Source organism: Pseudonaja textilis, chromosome 6, assembly GCF_049901715.1.
Source record: "Pseudonaja textilis isolate UNSWEBS1 chromosome 6, rPseTex1.2, whole genome shotgun sequence".
NCBI classification, from domain to species: Eukaryota; Metazoa; Chordata; class Lepidosauria; order Squamata; family Elapidae; genus Pseudonaja; species Pseudonaja textilis.
Window position 1 is genome coordinate 33,754,839 of NC_141995.1, and position 16,943 is coordinate 33,771,781.

At 34.9% G+C, this 16,943-nt stretch overlaps 1 protein-coding gene and 1 long non-coding RNA gene across 2 annotated transcripts in view; one reads left to right on the forward strand and one right to left on the reverse strand.

The window, feature by feature from the left end:
* LOC148125447 (uncharacterized) overlaps positions 1-16,943 on the forward strand; it is a 95,656-nt gene that overhangs the window by 54,481 nt on the left and 24,232 nt on the right. The window lies entirely within an intron of this gene.
* The window catches only part of SYNPO2 (synaptopodin 2), a 96,509-nt gene continuing 81,184 nt past the window's right edge, over positions 1,619-16,943 (reverse strand). Inside the window, exon 5 of the mRNA XM_026697962.2 lies at positions 1,619-9,976. Coding sequence (XP_026553747.2) covers positions 9,404-9,976 — 573 coding nt within the window. The 3' untranslated portion in view covers positions 1,619-9,403. The remainder of the gene's footprint in view (positions 9,977-16,943) is intronic.

A 16,943-nucleotide genomic window follows, 5' to 3' on the forward strand; every position in this document is an offset into this window, starting at 1 on the left:
TTAAAATTTAAAATAGAAATATGTTTGTTTAGCACCATTTCAAGGTGGTAAAGCTACGTGTTCTTTTTAAATGTATGTTTCTATACTTTTCTTCAACCTATCACAATCCAACAAAGTTGAATTAAAATCATTATTATTCGCAATCAGGAAAGCTAAGGGAAGACTAGTTGGGTGGCTTTCATGAGTGAAGATAAGTTTAAGATAAGATTGCCTGAAGAGAAACAACAACAGCCCTTGAATAAGCAAATTCTTCTGAGGCAAAAGCATTTCACATAATCAATGGTGAGAGAGAAGGAAGAAAGAAAGGAAAAAGAAACAATGAACCTCAACCAGATTCCTTTCCACTTTAGTCTCTTCAAATATTTTGCCTGTTGGACAGATTACAAGTATCCTTTCTGGCAAAAATCAAAGATCATAAATATAAGAGCTGACATAGGGCTACATTACTTAAATTGGGTGTTAATATGTTTTAAATAGTTTTAATATAGTTTATGACACTAAGATATTGCTGCCCTCTCATGGGCAAACATAGATCTGCAATCAATATTTTGGCCACTTAATATGAATGGTTCCCCTTCATACTTAAAATAAATTTATTAAATATATATGTATGAACAACAGAGTTAGTAAATAAAATATGTAATACCCAGTGACATATTGCAAACATAGCATTGGTTCATATTTTCTCAATAAAAAGAAGCTATTAAGACATATTTCTTTATTTGCCAATGTAACTTAAGCAATATTTCAATGTAGTAAGTCAGATTTTAAGCATATCAAGTTTGACTTTTATATTCAGGCAACCTATGGACATAGCAGTTGATAACAAGAGAAAGAAAAGCCAAAGTTGATTGTTAATATGCCAGAGTACCTGATTAAATATAAAAGAGCTTAGTATATTGAACAGCTTTAAATATAATCTGCAGTCCTCTAAATGTAGTGTTAATCAAGGAAATAGTCAATGTATTCACAGTTAAGGAACTAATTGATTTATGGCATACATTTCTTTTGGAGAAGTTTATATTATTTGGCTAACCAATAATTAATCAAGACAGATTAAATTATATCTTGCTTGATCCTGGCAGGAAAAAAAAATCAGTTCTCAATTAAATGAATCGAGGTTTTTGAATATTATACTAAATATGTAATGAAGAACTAATTAATATTTTACTACCTGGAGAAGTAACATTGGAGAAGTAACTAAAATTGCAATAGTTATCTGCAACATCCCAGTTCTTTCCCTCCTCACATAAAACCTCAAAATATGTCTCAGCTGAGACTAAAATTCACATCTCCTAGGTTCTACCCTGATATTTTAACCATTATACCATACTGATTCTAATGTAGAAATATTACATATGAACAATTCAGAAAAGTACAGAATCTCAAAAATAATCCCTTTTAAGTTGAAGAAAGAAATATTTATATGTGTTTTAATAATGGTACAGAAGTTATGATGCTGTGCATTTTCTCTAGTGCATAGATTACCCTTGTTGTACTTGAGGACTGAAAACAGAAATGGATTAAAGACATATGGAAAATATGTGGGTCAAAATAATGAATTCAAATTATGTTGAGAAAAACATGAATTATGAGAAAATAAAATTAGGTCTTTCATCCGATTGACAAAAGTATTTTTATTAGATGATACAGTTTTACATCTCTATCATGCATTCTAATGAAGTGTCTTCTTATTCAATCTATCAGTTTGTGAAATTGAGATACAATTATTTAATAACAGCATAAAAGTTTCCTGTTACATAGAGGCAGTGGCAATAAGTATTAACTTGCACCAAAGCTAATAAAAATAAACACAAAGATATCTCTATTTTTGTATAAACTCTCACAATCCATGGGATGATTATACAGAGATCTCTGAGATATTAGGATGTCCATAACAGATACCTGAATGCTGACTGTCATATTTTATGATATAAAGTGAGGAAAAATAATACTTTGAGTGTCTTAAAATTCATATAAATCTCATGCTTATTTCAGTAGAAAAGTATTCATTCAAAAACAGATGGAAAGATATATGTGTGTGCAAAACAAACAAAAAATACCCTTAATGAAGACTTAAAACCATGTGTTTTCCAACCCTGATGACTTTTCTGATAGTCCTTTTAAAGAACTTTGCATCATCATCTTAGAAATGTGTAAATGAATGCCATAGTTTCATTTGGATTTATTTCTAGACATCTATGTTCCTGTTTTAACAAAGTGTAATGAATGAACACTACTGTAATTTTCAATTTTCTAACCGCTAGCTCTAACAAGTTTTAAATTTATTTTTATTTTCATTACTATCTCTTTTAATTAAACATGAAACTCAGTCAACTGAATATTTTAAAAAGTATCACAAATAATAGTGACTGATGCTAATGGTTGATACCGGTTGCTGCCAGCGTCCTAGGTATCAACCAAGTATCTTCTTAAAATATACAATGTTCCGAGTAGCGCAGTTTTTTTGTAGTTCCACTAGTGTTATCGCAGGGAGCTGCCTTTTCTTGATGTGTTTTGTAAAATTCTTGGACATGTAAAATTATTATTATTATTATTATTATTATTATTATTATTATTATTATTATTATTATTTTGCCCTTTTCTGGGAACTTTGCTTTTACTCTGATAGTCAAACTGTGCATTGTTGGAGACTTTAGCAAATTTTGAAAACAACTGAATGGCCACTCAGACCAGTGATATGCAGTTAATCATTGTATGTGCAGTCAGTGGTTCATACGATACACAATAAATATACAGTATCATTGATTCAAACTATACACCACTAAAATTCACACCTGTTTACTCTTTAAGTGACAATGGCTCTTCTCAAGTGAGGACTGCTCTAATCTGTGATTGGTGCCCTTCTTTCCATAACACTGGAATTTCTAAGGCTTGGAAAGCCTAGATCCTGTTTCAGAAGAAATGTTGTAAATACAGCAGATCCTTGGAATAGCAGTGTGAGGCTTTCAGATTAGTAGGAACTTCAACCTTCTTTACTCTCCCAGGATTTCCCCCCTTCCCCTAACTGCAAAGCACCAACACATCCTACTATTACCCCCTTCTCTTCCAAAGTTGCATCAACAAAAGATTTGACACATCTTTAACACAGTGGTTGGTAGGATATTTCACTTTCCCCACTTAAAAAATCTTCAGCATGGAAAAAAGGAGGGCTGTGGGGGTGGGAAGAGCTAGCTCCTGATTTTTGTACCCTTCCACTGACCATGAAAGAATCATGACAATGAGGACACTTGCTGGTTTTTGGAAGATAAGAGAGGTGAAATCAATATGCTCTCAAGATAAACATCTGTTTTCTGTTTTAAGCTAGCTTTATGGTACCTTCCAGGTCTGGGAATTTAGGGAGTAGCATTTCAACATATCTGTAGAGCATCAGATGGAGAAACTCTATTCTGATTAGATCTTACATATATTGCTTTTGTCTAGCCTTTTTAGAAAATGCTACCAAGGTATGTTTTTCCCCCAGCTAAGTACTAAATTTAAGGAGATGTAAATTTATCAGATCAGATCTAGGACTCCTACTTTTGTATTGTGAAATTCTAGGCAACCACAGTAAAATTCCAAATAAACTCTATTTGTGCCATCAAATGGCAGCTTAGCTTTTTGCAGTCCAGTCTGCTATTCCTAATCAGAGAAAAATATATAGTAAATCCCAGCAAGCAAGTTAAATTTTTACTAATGTGATTTCTTAGATGGAAATTCCTTCTGAATCACAATAGATATCTTACAAGATGCATTTCTATATTTTTGTCAGCAGATGGATGAGATCTAGATAAGAGCTTTTACTACACTAGAATATTTAAATCAATTTCTTTTTCATATATAAAGCACAACAGTAGAAATTGCCTCCATATTTTTGCTTGTATGCCATACAAATGTATTACCACACATTTTAGCAAAAAATATAAATCAATGCAAATCTCAAAATACTGCTTTTTTTTGTAAAGAAAAGGACTGGCACCGATAATATTCAATCTGTACAAAAGTATAATGGACAGAATGTAAATAACTGGTTTTTACATCTCATTTATTTGTATTTTCGGAAGCAGGGTAAATTTACCTTTTGCTTATATGAAGAAAAATAGACATTATTTCCTGTTTCTGATAGAAATATTTTTCTGCCAAGAAAGAAGTAAGACACTAAGAAATATATTTCTAAAGTTAATGGAACTGTATTTACACTCAAACCAGCATTGGAATATTGGTAAGAATCTATCAATATGAAAAGTAGGAATGTTTATATGAAATATCTATATGTATATCCTCATGGAATTAAATTACACTTCAGATTGTAATCTTAGAGAGTTCTATTTAGTTCTGTATAAAGGTAAAGGTTCCCTTCCATACATGCTAGTAATTTCTGGTTCTAGGGGAGGTGCTCATCTCCGTTACAAGCCGAAGAGCCAGCGCTGTCCGAAGATGTCTCCCTGGTCATGTGGCCGGCATGACTAAATGCTGAAGGCACATGGAATGCTGTTACCTTCCCATCAAAGTGGTTCCTATTTTTCTACTTGCATTTTACATGCTTTCGAACTGCTAGGTTGGCAGAAGCTGGGACAAGTAACAGGAGCTCACTCCTTTATGTAGTGCTAGGCATTCGAACCATTGAACTGCCAAATTTTCTGATCGACAAGCTCAGCATCTTAGATACTGAGCTACCGCGTCCCTCTTAGTTCTATATATGGGCTCTTATATAATTAAGTACATTGGTTTCTGCATATTATTTTAGTATTGTCATCTTCTATGGATCTTCATTTTTATTCTTTTAACTTTAAACGAAACTGCCATGAACAAAATGCATTAGTCTGCAGCTATAAATTTTTTTATTTTTTTTAACTGTTTAAATTTGTTTTAGTTTGTCTTAATAAGGGTTATTCCTGTCTCAAGCTTTTCTGTCATGGCATAGTGACAATAGTTGGACTAACTTCTTAGAATAGAGCTAGTTCTGATAGTCTTAGAGCAGGGGTCTCCAAACTTGACAACTTTTAAGGCTTGTGGACTTCAAGGCTACCTGGGGAATTCTGGGAGTTAAAGTCCACAGGTCTTAAAGTTGTCAAGTTTGGAGGTCGCTGTCTTAGAGAAAGAGAAGAACAATTTCAGTTCAAACCACAATATGGTCAGAGTAGTTTTGTTAGAATAAATGAAGCAAAATCTCAATCTCATCCTGTCACATGATACTTAGAAACACACAATCCTCTGCTTATCTCATGACATTCTTTGGCCTGCTATAGTCATGGTAGGCTTAAATTTCAACACCCACAATCATTGTTCTGATGATGGATCTAATAATCAAATGCATTTGCAGACAAATATAAAACCACCATTGTGTTCCTTTAAGGCACAACAGAAAACTCAGTCTGGAACCAAAAGCTACACTGATCCTTTAATTCCTAGCAAGAATAAGAAATTGAGAGCTTAAGAAAAGTAAACTGCATTGCCTGTTGTTCTTTGGCAGCTCTCCTTCCTTTCAGATGAATGAAGAAAATAATTATTTTCTTCCTTGAAATCAAAACCATATTAATCTATGTTGAGATCGGATATTATTTTGTGCTTTGAACCATCAAAGCTAAATTTAGAAATATTTTTATTTTCACACAATGATTAATCACAGCCAAGAAAAAAATAAAATATTGCAATCAGACCTGATGACTTAAAACAGAACACATTCCAGTGAGGTCAATAAAAAAGTAACACATCATTTATATGGTAAAAGTAGAATTACTGAGTAAAACAAATTAAAATTTCTGGAAATTCTAGGGTATACATATCCCACAAATTCCTTGTTTATCTTCTGATTGTGAAAAATTATCAGAATTCTAGGGATCGTACTGTCACTTAAAAATGATTGCCCATATTTGCTTTGTATCAAAGAGACTCAGTTGGTTAAAACCAAATCTTTTGCTTAAACTAATCTATAAGTTATAGAATATATGCTTTTCTAATGAGTTTCTCTAAACTACCCTCAAACCACAGAACACTTACTTTTATCCAAAAACATATTTCCTATAAGCTAAACCGTTCTTGTTCTATAGCTTCTGCTCATAAAACTTAAAAAAAAATCAGGCATATGACAAACACTGATCTGCAGTACTAGGGACCCAGGAGAATGTGATTCACTGCATTACAACATAAGTATTTCACAAAAAGCCTGCAACTTCCCTAGTCACCAAAGAGATTGCATATTTCATAAGTATTGCAACATATGTCTCCTACTCATTTTACTGAAATCCATGCCACTGTTTTCCGCTTATGTTACCTACTAGAACATCTTGAAGTCATTCCCTCCATATGACACATAATTTCTTCGTATACCAAATCTTCCATACCGTTCTTAAACAGGTGATATTCTGAAAATAGCCTACCATGTTTACACTTTAAATTAACATTTCTCTTTTTCTGCTATTAAAATGAAACTAAGTCACAATGGTTTAGCTCTATAAGCATTGCAAATGTTTTTAAACTCAGTGGGTTTCATTAAAAAGAACATTTTTATTTACCTTTCTGAATATTGTGAGGTTTTGTTTATTATTTATTTATTGAATTTATATAGCTGTCCATCTCATTGCTGTGTCTCTGGCTTACAAAGTTAAATGGTATATCTTACCATAATAAAGGAAAATGCTGTATTCTGAAGTGCACATTTTTATTCAAACAAAATCCCTCTTCGTGTATTCGGTTTTGAATATGTAAAGAGGTTCCAGGATTTGGAGAGTTCTACACTTACTGGATGATATTCTTTGACATTCTATATTGTATCAAATATCTAAGCTAACCCAAGATGGCCTTGAGGCCAAACGCAGTTGCTCTCGGGATTGATATGGTGACAGAATTTTGATTAGTCAGGAAAAAGAGCTCATTTCATATATTCATCAAACTCTGGCTTGCAACCCATTTAACTGGGGTTCTTCATGCAGAAGCTGGTGGGAAACTCTTAGCTAGGGAAAAAAATCTGTTTTGTTTTCCTATGTAGGAACTTTACTTTTCTTATATACTGAGGCATGTAACTTGTTTATATCTACATCCTGAATGGCTTTTCCCCTCATGCTTCAACTTTCTTTGTGCTGGTTATGAGAATAATGTTTTTCAGGAGCCCAGCATGTCGGTCTAGCCAATTCAGTGTCTTAATTTAAAAAGCCAATATCTTTACTGAAACAGTATTTCAGATACTGAGCTAGAAAAAAAGAGTGGTGCACAAGCTGCATAACCAATTTACAATAAGGTAAGATTCCTTCTTTTTAGAAAAGTTGTATTATTCTTTGGAAAGGAATGACTTATACCAGACAATATGAAGATAGGCTGTAACCTTAATCCTTACCAGAAAGTACCATTGAATTTAATGGCATTTGTTCCTGAGTTAACATTCATGAGATACTAGCAGCGGAAATGAAAAACCAATACAGTTAGTCCTCAATTTATGACCACAATGGAGCCCCCCAAATTATGTTGTTAAGTGAGAAATTTAAGTGACTTTTGATCCATTTTATGACTTTTCTTGCCCACATTTATTAAGTGATATCTTGTAGTTGTTAAATTAGTAACATGTTTGCTAAGTGAATCTGATTTCCTATTTACTTTGCTTGTCAGAAAGTTGCCAAAGGGGCTCACATGACAGTGCAACCATCATAAATATGAGTCAGTTGTCAAGCATCTTGTTTAGCATCATGCTAAATCATGTGACCATGGGGATTCTACAATGGTCGTAAGTGTGAAAAATGGTCAGTGCCAAAGAAGCAAATGAAATGAATTTTAATTTCCAGGATTATAGTATATCGTACTGCAGTCAGAGTGCAATCAGTAATAATATATTCCAAGGAAGGGATACAGAAGTTGCTGATTTATAATTCACAGCAGCTCGCGTGACCAGTGTGAGAGATGCTGGGATTGGAGTGTATCACTCTCTAGAAGATACAAGTTGTCCATTTACATTTGTACATTTGTACTGGACTAGGAGGGACATGATAGCAATATTCCAGTATGGAAATATAGATGGAAACTAATCAAGGAAAGAAGCAACCTGGAATTAAGGAGAAAGTTCTTAACAGCGAGGACAACTAACCAGTAGAACAGCTTGCCTTCAGTTGTTGTGGGAGCTTCATCCCTGGAGATTTTAAAGAAGAGACTGGACAGTCACGTTTTCTGAAATGGTATAGGATCTCCTGCTTGAGCAGAGGGCTGGACTAGAGGACCTCCAAGGTCCCTTCCAGCTCTATTCTGCTTCTGACTCCCTCATGCTCTGAAGACTGATTTACATCAGAAACTGAGTTGGGGGAAATATAATGTCTTTCCATTTCTTGTCATCTGCTATGTGTTATTCATTTCTAATTGCACTTTTGTTGTTATACCTCTAGTCATAAAAATGATTTTCTGACACTGAGGGTATTTGTGCAAATGTGTTTCCCCAATCTAAGCAAAAACAATGTAGAATGAGTGAGTGTAACATGAGTTTGTAGATGCCTTCAAGAAGGTAATTGTCAATTCAGATGACAGCTTCTTTTCAGAATCTCAGCAAGAAGACTTTCCCTTCAACTCAAATAATTCATCTAGGACAGGAGTCTTCAAACTTGACAGCTTTAAGACTTGTGGATTTCAACTCTCAGAATTCCTTCTCCAGTCATGTTAGCTCAGGAATTCTGGGAGTTGAAGTCTGCAAGTCTTAAAATTGCCAAGTTTGAAGATCCTTGATCTTGGACCTTCTGAAAGCAAAATCTGTGTTCATTCACTGAAGTGTGTTTCTCCATCTAGAAAACTTTGAAGTATCAGCTTAATGAAACTTTAGACCCTATTACAGTATCTTTCCTAAGCAGTTAAGAAAAAAAAATCGTATTTGAGTCTCAGAAAGATAAAAATAATGCAACTGAACTCTTTAGGTTAGGAATAATATTTGCATAGTCAATAACAAAGATCAAAACACAACATGTCACAACTTAGCCGGTGGTACAAATAGACACTTACTGGTAGTTAACCATAAGGTGGCTTGTATAAGAAACAGCAGGAAATAACTGCTTTCATGTCCCCTACGATTACATTTTATGATGATTAATTGGATAACTCACTGGTGTTGATATTGCACAATTATAACCTTCCCAGTTTAAAATTTCACATATGGAAGCACATCAAAACACCATGTTGTGATTTGCTTTTATATAAACTAGATTTCATCTTATGTTGATTATACATGTTTCTCTCAAGGACACACACACACACACACACACACACAAGGCAAAGAAAATCTGGGATCAAGGTCTTATAATACTGACAAATCATGAGCACTGGGTCCCACTCTAGATAAATCTTGATTTTTACCAGGCTAGAAAACATCTATTCATACTTATCATTCTCATTCTAGACCTTCAAGGAAGGAAACTACAGCAGACACATTTGCTTTTCATGTTTGACGTCTCCATCCTTTTGGATGTGGATTATAATTGGAGTCAGACATTGATACGCAGTAATCAGACCTGGACTCCATGGAAATCATACCAGGATCAGTTTGGGCACGTTGGCTACAATATACAGGCTGCAGACGGGAACCATAATGGCCAATGGAGCTAGGAGCAGACATTGAGATCTTGGCAGGTAATGTGGCCACCGAATAGCTCCTTCCAAGTGAAGCTAACTTAGCATGGACACTTGGAGCTGGATGCTCATAAGCCACTTTTCTCTTCCAGTCATCAGGTGGTGTAGATAACGTTTTCCTACGAGCCGCTGATATGACGTTTGTAACAATAGATTCTTGAATGGTTTGGGGACCAAAAGCGTCATCCACAAATCCAAGGGGAGATTTAGCTGCTGCTTCCCAAGGGGTCAGCCTCTTTCCAGGTTTGTCAATTGCTGCTGGTGCTTTGGTAATATAATCAGGAGTGGATTGGGACATCACAGGAGAAACCGGGGACATGGATCTGGAAGAGGTGGTAGGTAGCCATCCAGGAACTGATAAAGATCGTCCACTGCCCCTTTCCTAGAAATAGTGAAGTCTTAGAGTTATTACATTCTTGAATATCGGTGACAAAAATTACAAAAGTAGAATGAAAATAAATAAATAAATATATATATATATATATATATATATATATGGATATATATATATATATATATATATATGGGTTTTCTCCTCGCATAAGATTTGAAGTATCTAGGCAACGTTTCGATGAAGTCTCATCGAGCGTTGCCTAGGTACTCAAATCTTCGTGGAGAAAACCCGACAACCAAAGATCCACATACAAATACCATGAGAACCACAGAAAACATATATATATATATATATATATATATATATATATATATATATATATATATATATATATATATATATATATATATATATATTTTTCTTAAGTTTTGCAGGTACTTATGTATGGTATTCAGCTTTGTTCGGGTATTTTCCCACGTCATTGTAGTTGTGCTTTTAAAGTTGTAGCAAAATTTTGACAGAATCTCATCTGCCATCATCAGGCTTCTGTTCCAGACAAACACTATACAGAAGCCTGATGATGGCAGATGAGATTCTGCCGAAACATTGCTACAACTTTAAAAGCACAACTACAATGATGTGGGAAAATACCCGAACAAAGCTGAACACCATATATGTAAGTACCCGTGAAAACTTAATTATATATGAAGTAGTAAGATTGCTTTTATAAATACTTAAGTAGCTTTTCAATGTTATAAAACAAGCATTCTGAAAAACATTTTAAAAAGCTGGTGCATTTTTGTTGAAAAAATACATTCAAAGGAAAATATAATTTCATATTTTTTTTCTTTTTTAATGAAACTATTTCCAGAACCTGTGATCAGCTATTATTAACAAATTTTAAAAAGCATTAAAATAAGAAATCCAAATATCAGTGTCAACAACAAGTGCATTTTGGGAGATAGTCTAAGGTTTTATACTATCTGGTCCATGGCAGTATCACATTTAGTCAGGAAATAAATGAAGAGCAGAGCTGCACTAACAGTAGTATATTCTAACATTAGAATGGTAAATTCTACTATGATGTACCATAGATGCAAAGAAATCAGTATTGATGTGTCTCTTTCTGTTGTTTGATTTTTGTTTTGTTTCTTATGCTAGTCTTTAATAAAGTTAGTCTCTCTAATAAAGATGACTGAATGAATTTGTGTAGCATACTACAGAGTTTGTCTGGTTCTGTGACCTTTTTGCTACTATGGAAGCAAAGAAAATACTGGAAGGAAAGAATTATTGTTTGAAATATCAAGCTATGAAAACCTAAAAATAAATTGTAGACGCTATCTGCAATCTAAAATTTGAACTGAACATTGCACAAGCATTACTGTTATGGTGCAACATTGCCAGCAGATCATAACCCAAGGTCATCATGGCAAGAGATGATGATATCATGTTATATTTTTGTTGTACTGTTGCATCAGCTTAAAGCCACAATTGTTCACCAGACTGCTTTAAATTAATTGTTTAGTAACGTCCCACATTTACTTGGGTAGCTTTGCTATTGCTTGGTATGAAGGTAATATTAAGAAAATGGCAGCTGTTGTGCTATAATGGTCAATAAAGTCTACAGTATTACGCCTGTTCCAGTTTATGTGATCTTAAAACAAAAGGCATAACTTGTTAACCCAGTTTGTAATCGGAAGTATCAAGAATCCTAACAAGAGCAGTGGGAGGTTTAAAAAGAATATCAAGATTTTCCTAGGTATTTTGCTGGTGATGATCATTTTCTAATATATTATTTCTAAATAAAAATTTGCATCCAACTTGCCTTTTGCTTGTCTCAGTGCCCTGAAAAATCTGCTCTAATGTTCTGTACTTCTAAACTGTTATATAAGTAGCCCTGAAACAGAAGCACTTGCTTATCCTGGCTTATTAATGGACCCCAGCTTCAGAAAACCTGCAAGCAATTCTCATTCTGGTCTGATGTCCCATAAACCAAAATTTGCATCTTCATTGCTGATCTAGTTCTTAATCACTATAGAAAATTCTCTTGGCAGGGAATGCACCCTTGAAAGAAAGAATTGTCTTATAAATAATGGCAACAATCCTTGTAAATCAGGTTATTGGAATGAGAGCTCAGCGAAGGATCAAAAGGATAAAGAAATGCCTAGCACCAGAATAGTCACATTTTCATGGAGGTATCTACCTGAACCAAAACCAGTATAGCATGATTTGCAAAAATTAGCTGCATTTCTTCATCCTTTCAAACTGATTATAAAAGGCAAAATAGGCAAAAATTGGCAACCTTACAATTTCTTAGAAATGTTAAAATAAATAAGCCAGCAAATGCTAATACATAATTAAGATAGCTTGCTTTCATTGCTTTGTTTAGTCCATAGTCGTAAAGTAGAATAGTGGCCATACTTTAGTAGATTTCTATGAGAGAATCTTGGGCTTTTCAATGCTTTTCCCTTCATGGTTGAAAAATGGTTCTCTTACAATAATAATGCTATACCAAGTCCAAACCCAATAGCTGTTCTTAAATAAAATAAAAAAGAATTATTGGCTTCAATCCATGGTTTATTATTCAGATTTTTCTCTTAAGATTAATCACAGCCTTGGGTATTCAGCAGGTTCTGACCAGTTCTGGAGAACCAGTAGCAGAAATTTTGAGTAGTCCGGAGAACCAGCAAATACCACCTCTGACTGGAGATTTTACAGGATCCTTCCCCTGCCACGCCCACAGAACTGGTAGTAAAATTTTTTGAATCCCACCACTGGAGTAAACATTTAGACATAGTGAAAGGAGGAGATAGAAAATGGAAACACAAAACCTGAAGCTTATATATGTAAACCCAACATGGATTAACACTAGAATTACATCGAATTATGCCATTACTAGTTTAAAAGACCACAAGCTTTCTGCTTGTAATAAATGCATTTCATGATAGTTCAGTATTACTCCCTTGAATTCTGTTGTTTAAAACAACAGACTAGGTTGTACAATAAAAAGACATTCAGCATAGCCACCCTCTGAAAACCAGGAAAAATATCTCACAAGAATGAATTACCTAGGACAAGATGCTAAAGAATTTCGCAAATGGGTGCAGTTATTGAGATTATTTATTTTTGGTCCAAAATTAATTGGCAGATTATGTCAATTAATATAAACATTAAGGCTGTCATAATTCTTTCTCTACGTTTTAAAAAAGAATCTTCTGCAATGATGACTTAAAAGACACACAGCCATACCATGAAAGCACAGAGTCAGCCTCATATTTCTTAGAATTGCATGATTCTTAATGATTGCATAAAACAGTCTTGAAGCATTTCATAGAAAATGATCTTGCGGTATTCTTGCCAGCACCAGCACCATTGTCTGATATCCTGGCATTCTAACGTTTTTTAGAATATACTGGGAGATTCCTCTTTGAAAGGCCCCAACAGCTGAGCATCTCCGTAATTCAGAGAGCTCATTAGGGTAAGGGAATGGATACTGTATGGAAGAAATTCTCTCTAAGGGCCATCTTTCTCTTTCAAAGTTGTGCTCTTCTCTCTGCCTGCAAAGAGACCTTGCAAACAACCATTATTTTATTTGCAAGACCTGATGGAGAAATGTCCACACAGTATGCACATATAGCTTACCAAATAGAAAGAGCTAAATTTCTCCTAGATGTTATGGTGCCCTCTAAGAATTGTGGTGATTTAAATCTAAAACATCTGTAGAAATTCTACTATCATAGGGAATAAAATAAATACTGCTGTGCAAAAATATCTGTAATTTCTAACATTTTGCACATCTCAATCTAACTAATTTATTCAGAACAATGGAATTTCTTTTTTTTAAATATTTGCCTATGCAATTTAAAACCAGAATGTGGTATAAAGGTAAACTAATTTGAATTCCCCTTACCCAAACCACAAATAATGATCAGTAAAATATATATTTGTTACATAACTTAATATTTAGTAAGTAATAGTATGCTTCTTTGGTAACATAGCTGAATGTATCTGATCATTCCATTTACCAAATTAATGTTTACTTTTGTTTTATTTCAATTTTTCTTCCCACTGATTATCTATCTTTAAAAGTCTCTTCTAAAAATTATGAAACTGGATGGATGATTGATAGAAATTTTATTTATTTTAAATAACTAGCATAGCTGCTTCTATCCATCCTTTCCCCTGTTCTTCCTATTTGAATTAGACTCCTGATATAGCAATAGCACTTAGACTTACAGTATATATCACTTCACAGTGCTTTTATAGCCGTCTCTAAGCAGTTTACAGAGTCAGCCAATTGCCCCCAACAACCTGGGTCTTAATTTTACCCACCTTGGAGGGATGGAAGACTGAGTCAACCTTGAGCCTGGCAAATTGCAGTCAGCCGACAATCTGCAAAAGTAGCCTGCAGTACTACATTCTAACCACTGTGCCACTACTAATATGACACATTATATTATTTTAACTTTTCCCCCCCTGCTGCAACTCTAATCTAGATTAGCATTCTCTATATCTTCACATATCTTCTATATCTCATGACTGTTTATACCTTCACAACAGAAAAGAATATTAGGATTACTGTCATTTAGATAATCCTAAAGAGGTTGGAAAAGTATGGAAGATTATATGGGCACCAAAAAATACCACTGAATTCTATTGCTATAATTTCTCTGTTAATTAGAATTGTGCTTTTACAATGAGAGAATTATTTTGGAAAAGTGCACCATGAATACATTCTAATTGTATTTCCAAATAAATATGTGATAGAACAGGTGACTCTTGGTCCATGGACTGTTGAGAACTGGGCTGTGCAAGCAGTGGGCAAGCATGTGAAGCTTCATTTGCACATGTGCAGGATCTAGACTGCCCATGCAGTGCCCTCCTGCCTACTGCCGCCACCTTTCCATGGAGTCAGAAATGTTGGGAACTACTGCTAGAGAAGGTAAATGTTTCCCCTATCCAGTTGTTTCTGACTCTAGGGGGCAGTGCTCATCTGTTTCTTAGCTGAAGGAGCCAGAATTGTCCAAAGACATTTGCATGATCATGTGGTCAGCATGACTATATGCCAAGGCACACGGAACACTGTTTTCTTCCCACCAATGTTATATCTATTTATGTACTCTCATTTGCATACTTTCAAACTGCTAGGTGGGCAGGAACTGGAGCAAGTAGTGGAAGTTCACCCCGTTACCTGGCACTCAAGTCTCAAACCTGGGCTGTCAACTTTCCAACTGACAAACTCAGTTGCTAGCCATCACTCCCCCTCCTATGCTGTATGCTATAGAACAGTTGGGTAATTTGAAAGAAGATGATGATATGTTTCTAAAACATAAACACACTCAGTTCAGTGTCACTGAATTCAGTAGCATGTTTTTACTTTTTGGGTTTGTCAAGAAAAAAATGTTGCTCTAAACCCAAAGGTGTTTTTTCAAAAGGCAACTGGACTTTCTTGGTTTTTTTTTCCTTGAAAATGTTTCACTTCTCATACAAGAAGTTCAGTTGTTGCTCTAAAGCTTTCCTACTTCCTTAGTGAGAATCTATACAAAGCACTTATTTCACAAATTCATATTTGTCAGGGACTGCAACATGAATGTTGGGACTGCAAGAATTTGATGAGGGTGGCTATCTGGAAGGTGTGTACCACTTTCCATAGGCCATTCTGCCAATTGGGTCTTTTTGTGTAATAAACTTGGGAGATAGGAAAGAGAAGCATCTGAAGAAGCAGCTCTAGTAGGAAAACACCCACTGCTTTGTGACTATATATATCCTTTCACAACATTCATTCTTATAACTTTACTTAAAAGTAAAGTCCTGCACTTAGTCAAGAAAAACCAAAAGTACACATATAGACTGGGTGAAACCAAGCTCAATAGCAGTAACTGAGAGAGGGATCTTGGAATCTTAGTGGACAACCAGCTAAATATGAGCCAGCAGTGTGCAAGCAGCAGCCAAAAAAGCTAATGCAATCCTAAGTTGCATTAACAGAGAAATACAATCAAGATCAAGTGAGGTACTAATACCACTCTATAAAGCTTTAGTAGGGCCACACCTAGAGTACTGCATCCAGTTTTGGTCACCACATTATAAAAAAGATATTGAATGCTAGAAAAAGTACAGAGAAGAGCAACCAGGATGATGTGGGGACTGGAGACTAAAACATGAAGAACGGTTACATGAACTGGGCATGGCTAGTCTAGTGAAGAGAAGGACCAGCGGAGACATGATAGCAGTCTTCCAATATTTGAGGGGCTGCCACAGAGAGAAGGGGGTCAAGCTATTTTCTGAAGCACCTGTAGGCTAGACAAGGAATAATGGATGGGAACTGAACAAAGAGAGATTTAACCTGAGAATAAGGAGAAACTTTCTGACAGTGAGAACAATCAACCAATGGAACAGCTTGCCCTTGGAAGTTGTGGGAGCACCATCACTTGAGACTTTCAAGAAGAGATTGGGCTGCCATTTGTCAGAAATGGTATAAGGTCTCCTGCTTGGGTGGTGGGTTGGACTAGATGACCTATAAGGTCCCTTCCAACTCTGATTATCTGTATCTGTTATCATTCAGAATAATATCCAACTCTGATTTCACAGGTTGTCCTTATGTCATACCAGCTTTTGTAAAAGTAGGATAAAAATATATATTTCTGCATTTAACAATTGAAGCTTAATTATGATTTGGAGCATGAAAGTTATGTAGAGCATACTTTTAACAAAGCAACAGTGGCAAAATTCAGTGAAGTTTAATAATTTCCACAACTGTCCAGAGTTTTGTTTTCCTTATCTTATTTGCTGGCTTCTCAATGTGTCTCTTTTCTAATGAATGTTTTACAAATTTTCCCCCAAAAGTGAAAAAAAACATGGGTATTTCAAAAATAAAACAAAGCATGGTGATTCCTTGACAATTCAGACTGGCTTGAGAATATTCTACAAAAACTTAAGTCATTATTTCTATTTTTCCTTGATACTTCTGTGCCTTTCAATAAGAATGCCAGTCAGTGCTTATTAAAGTTGTGGGTTA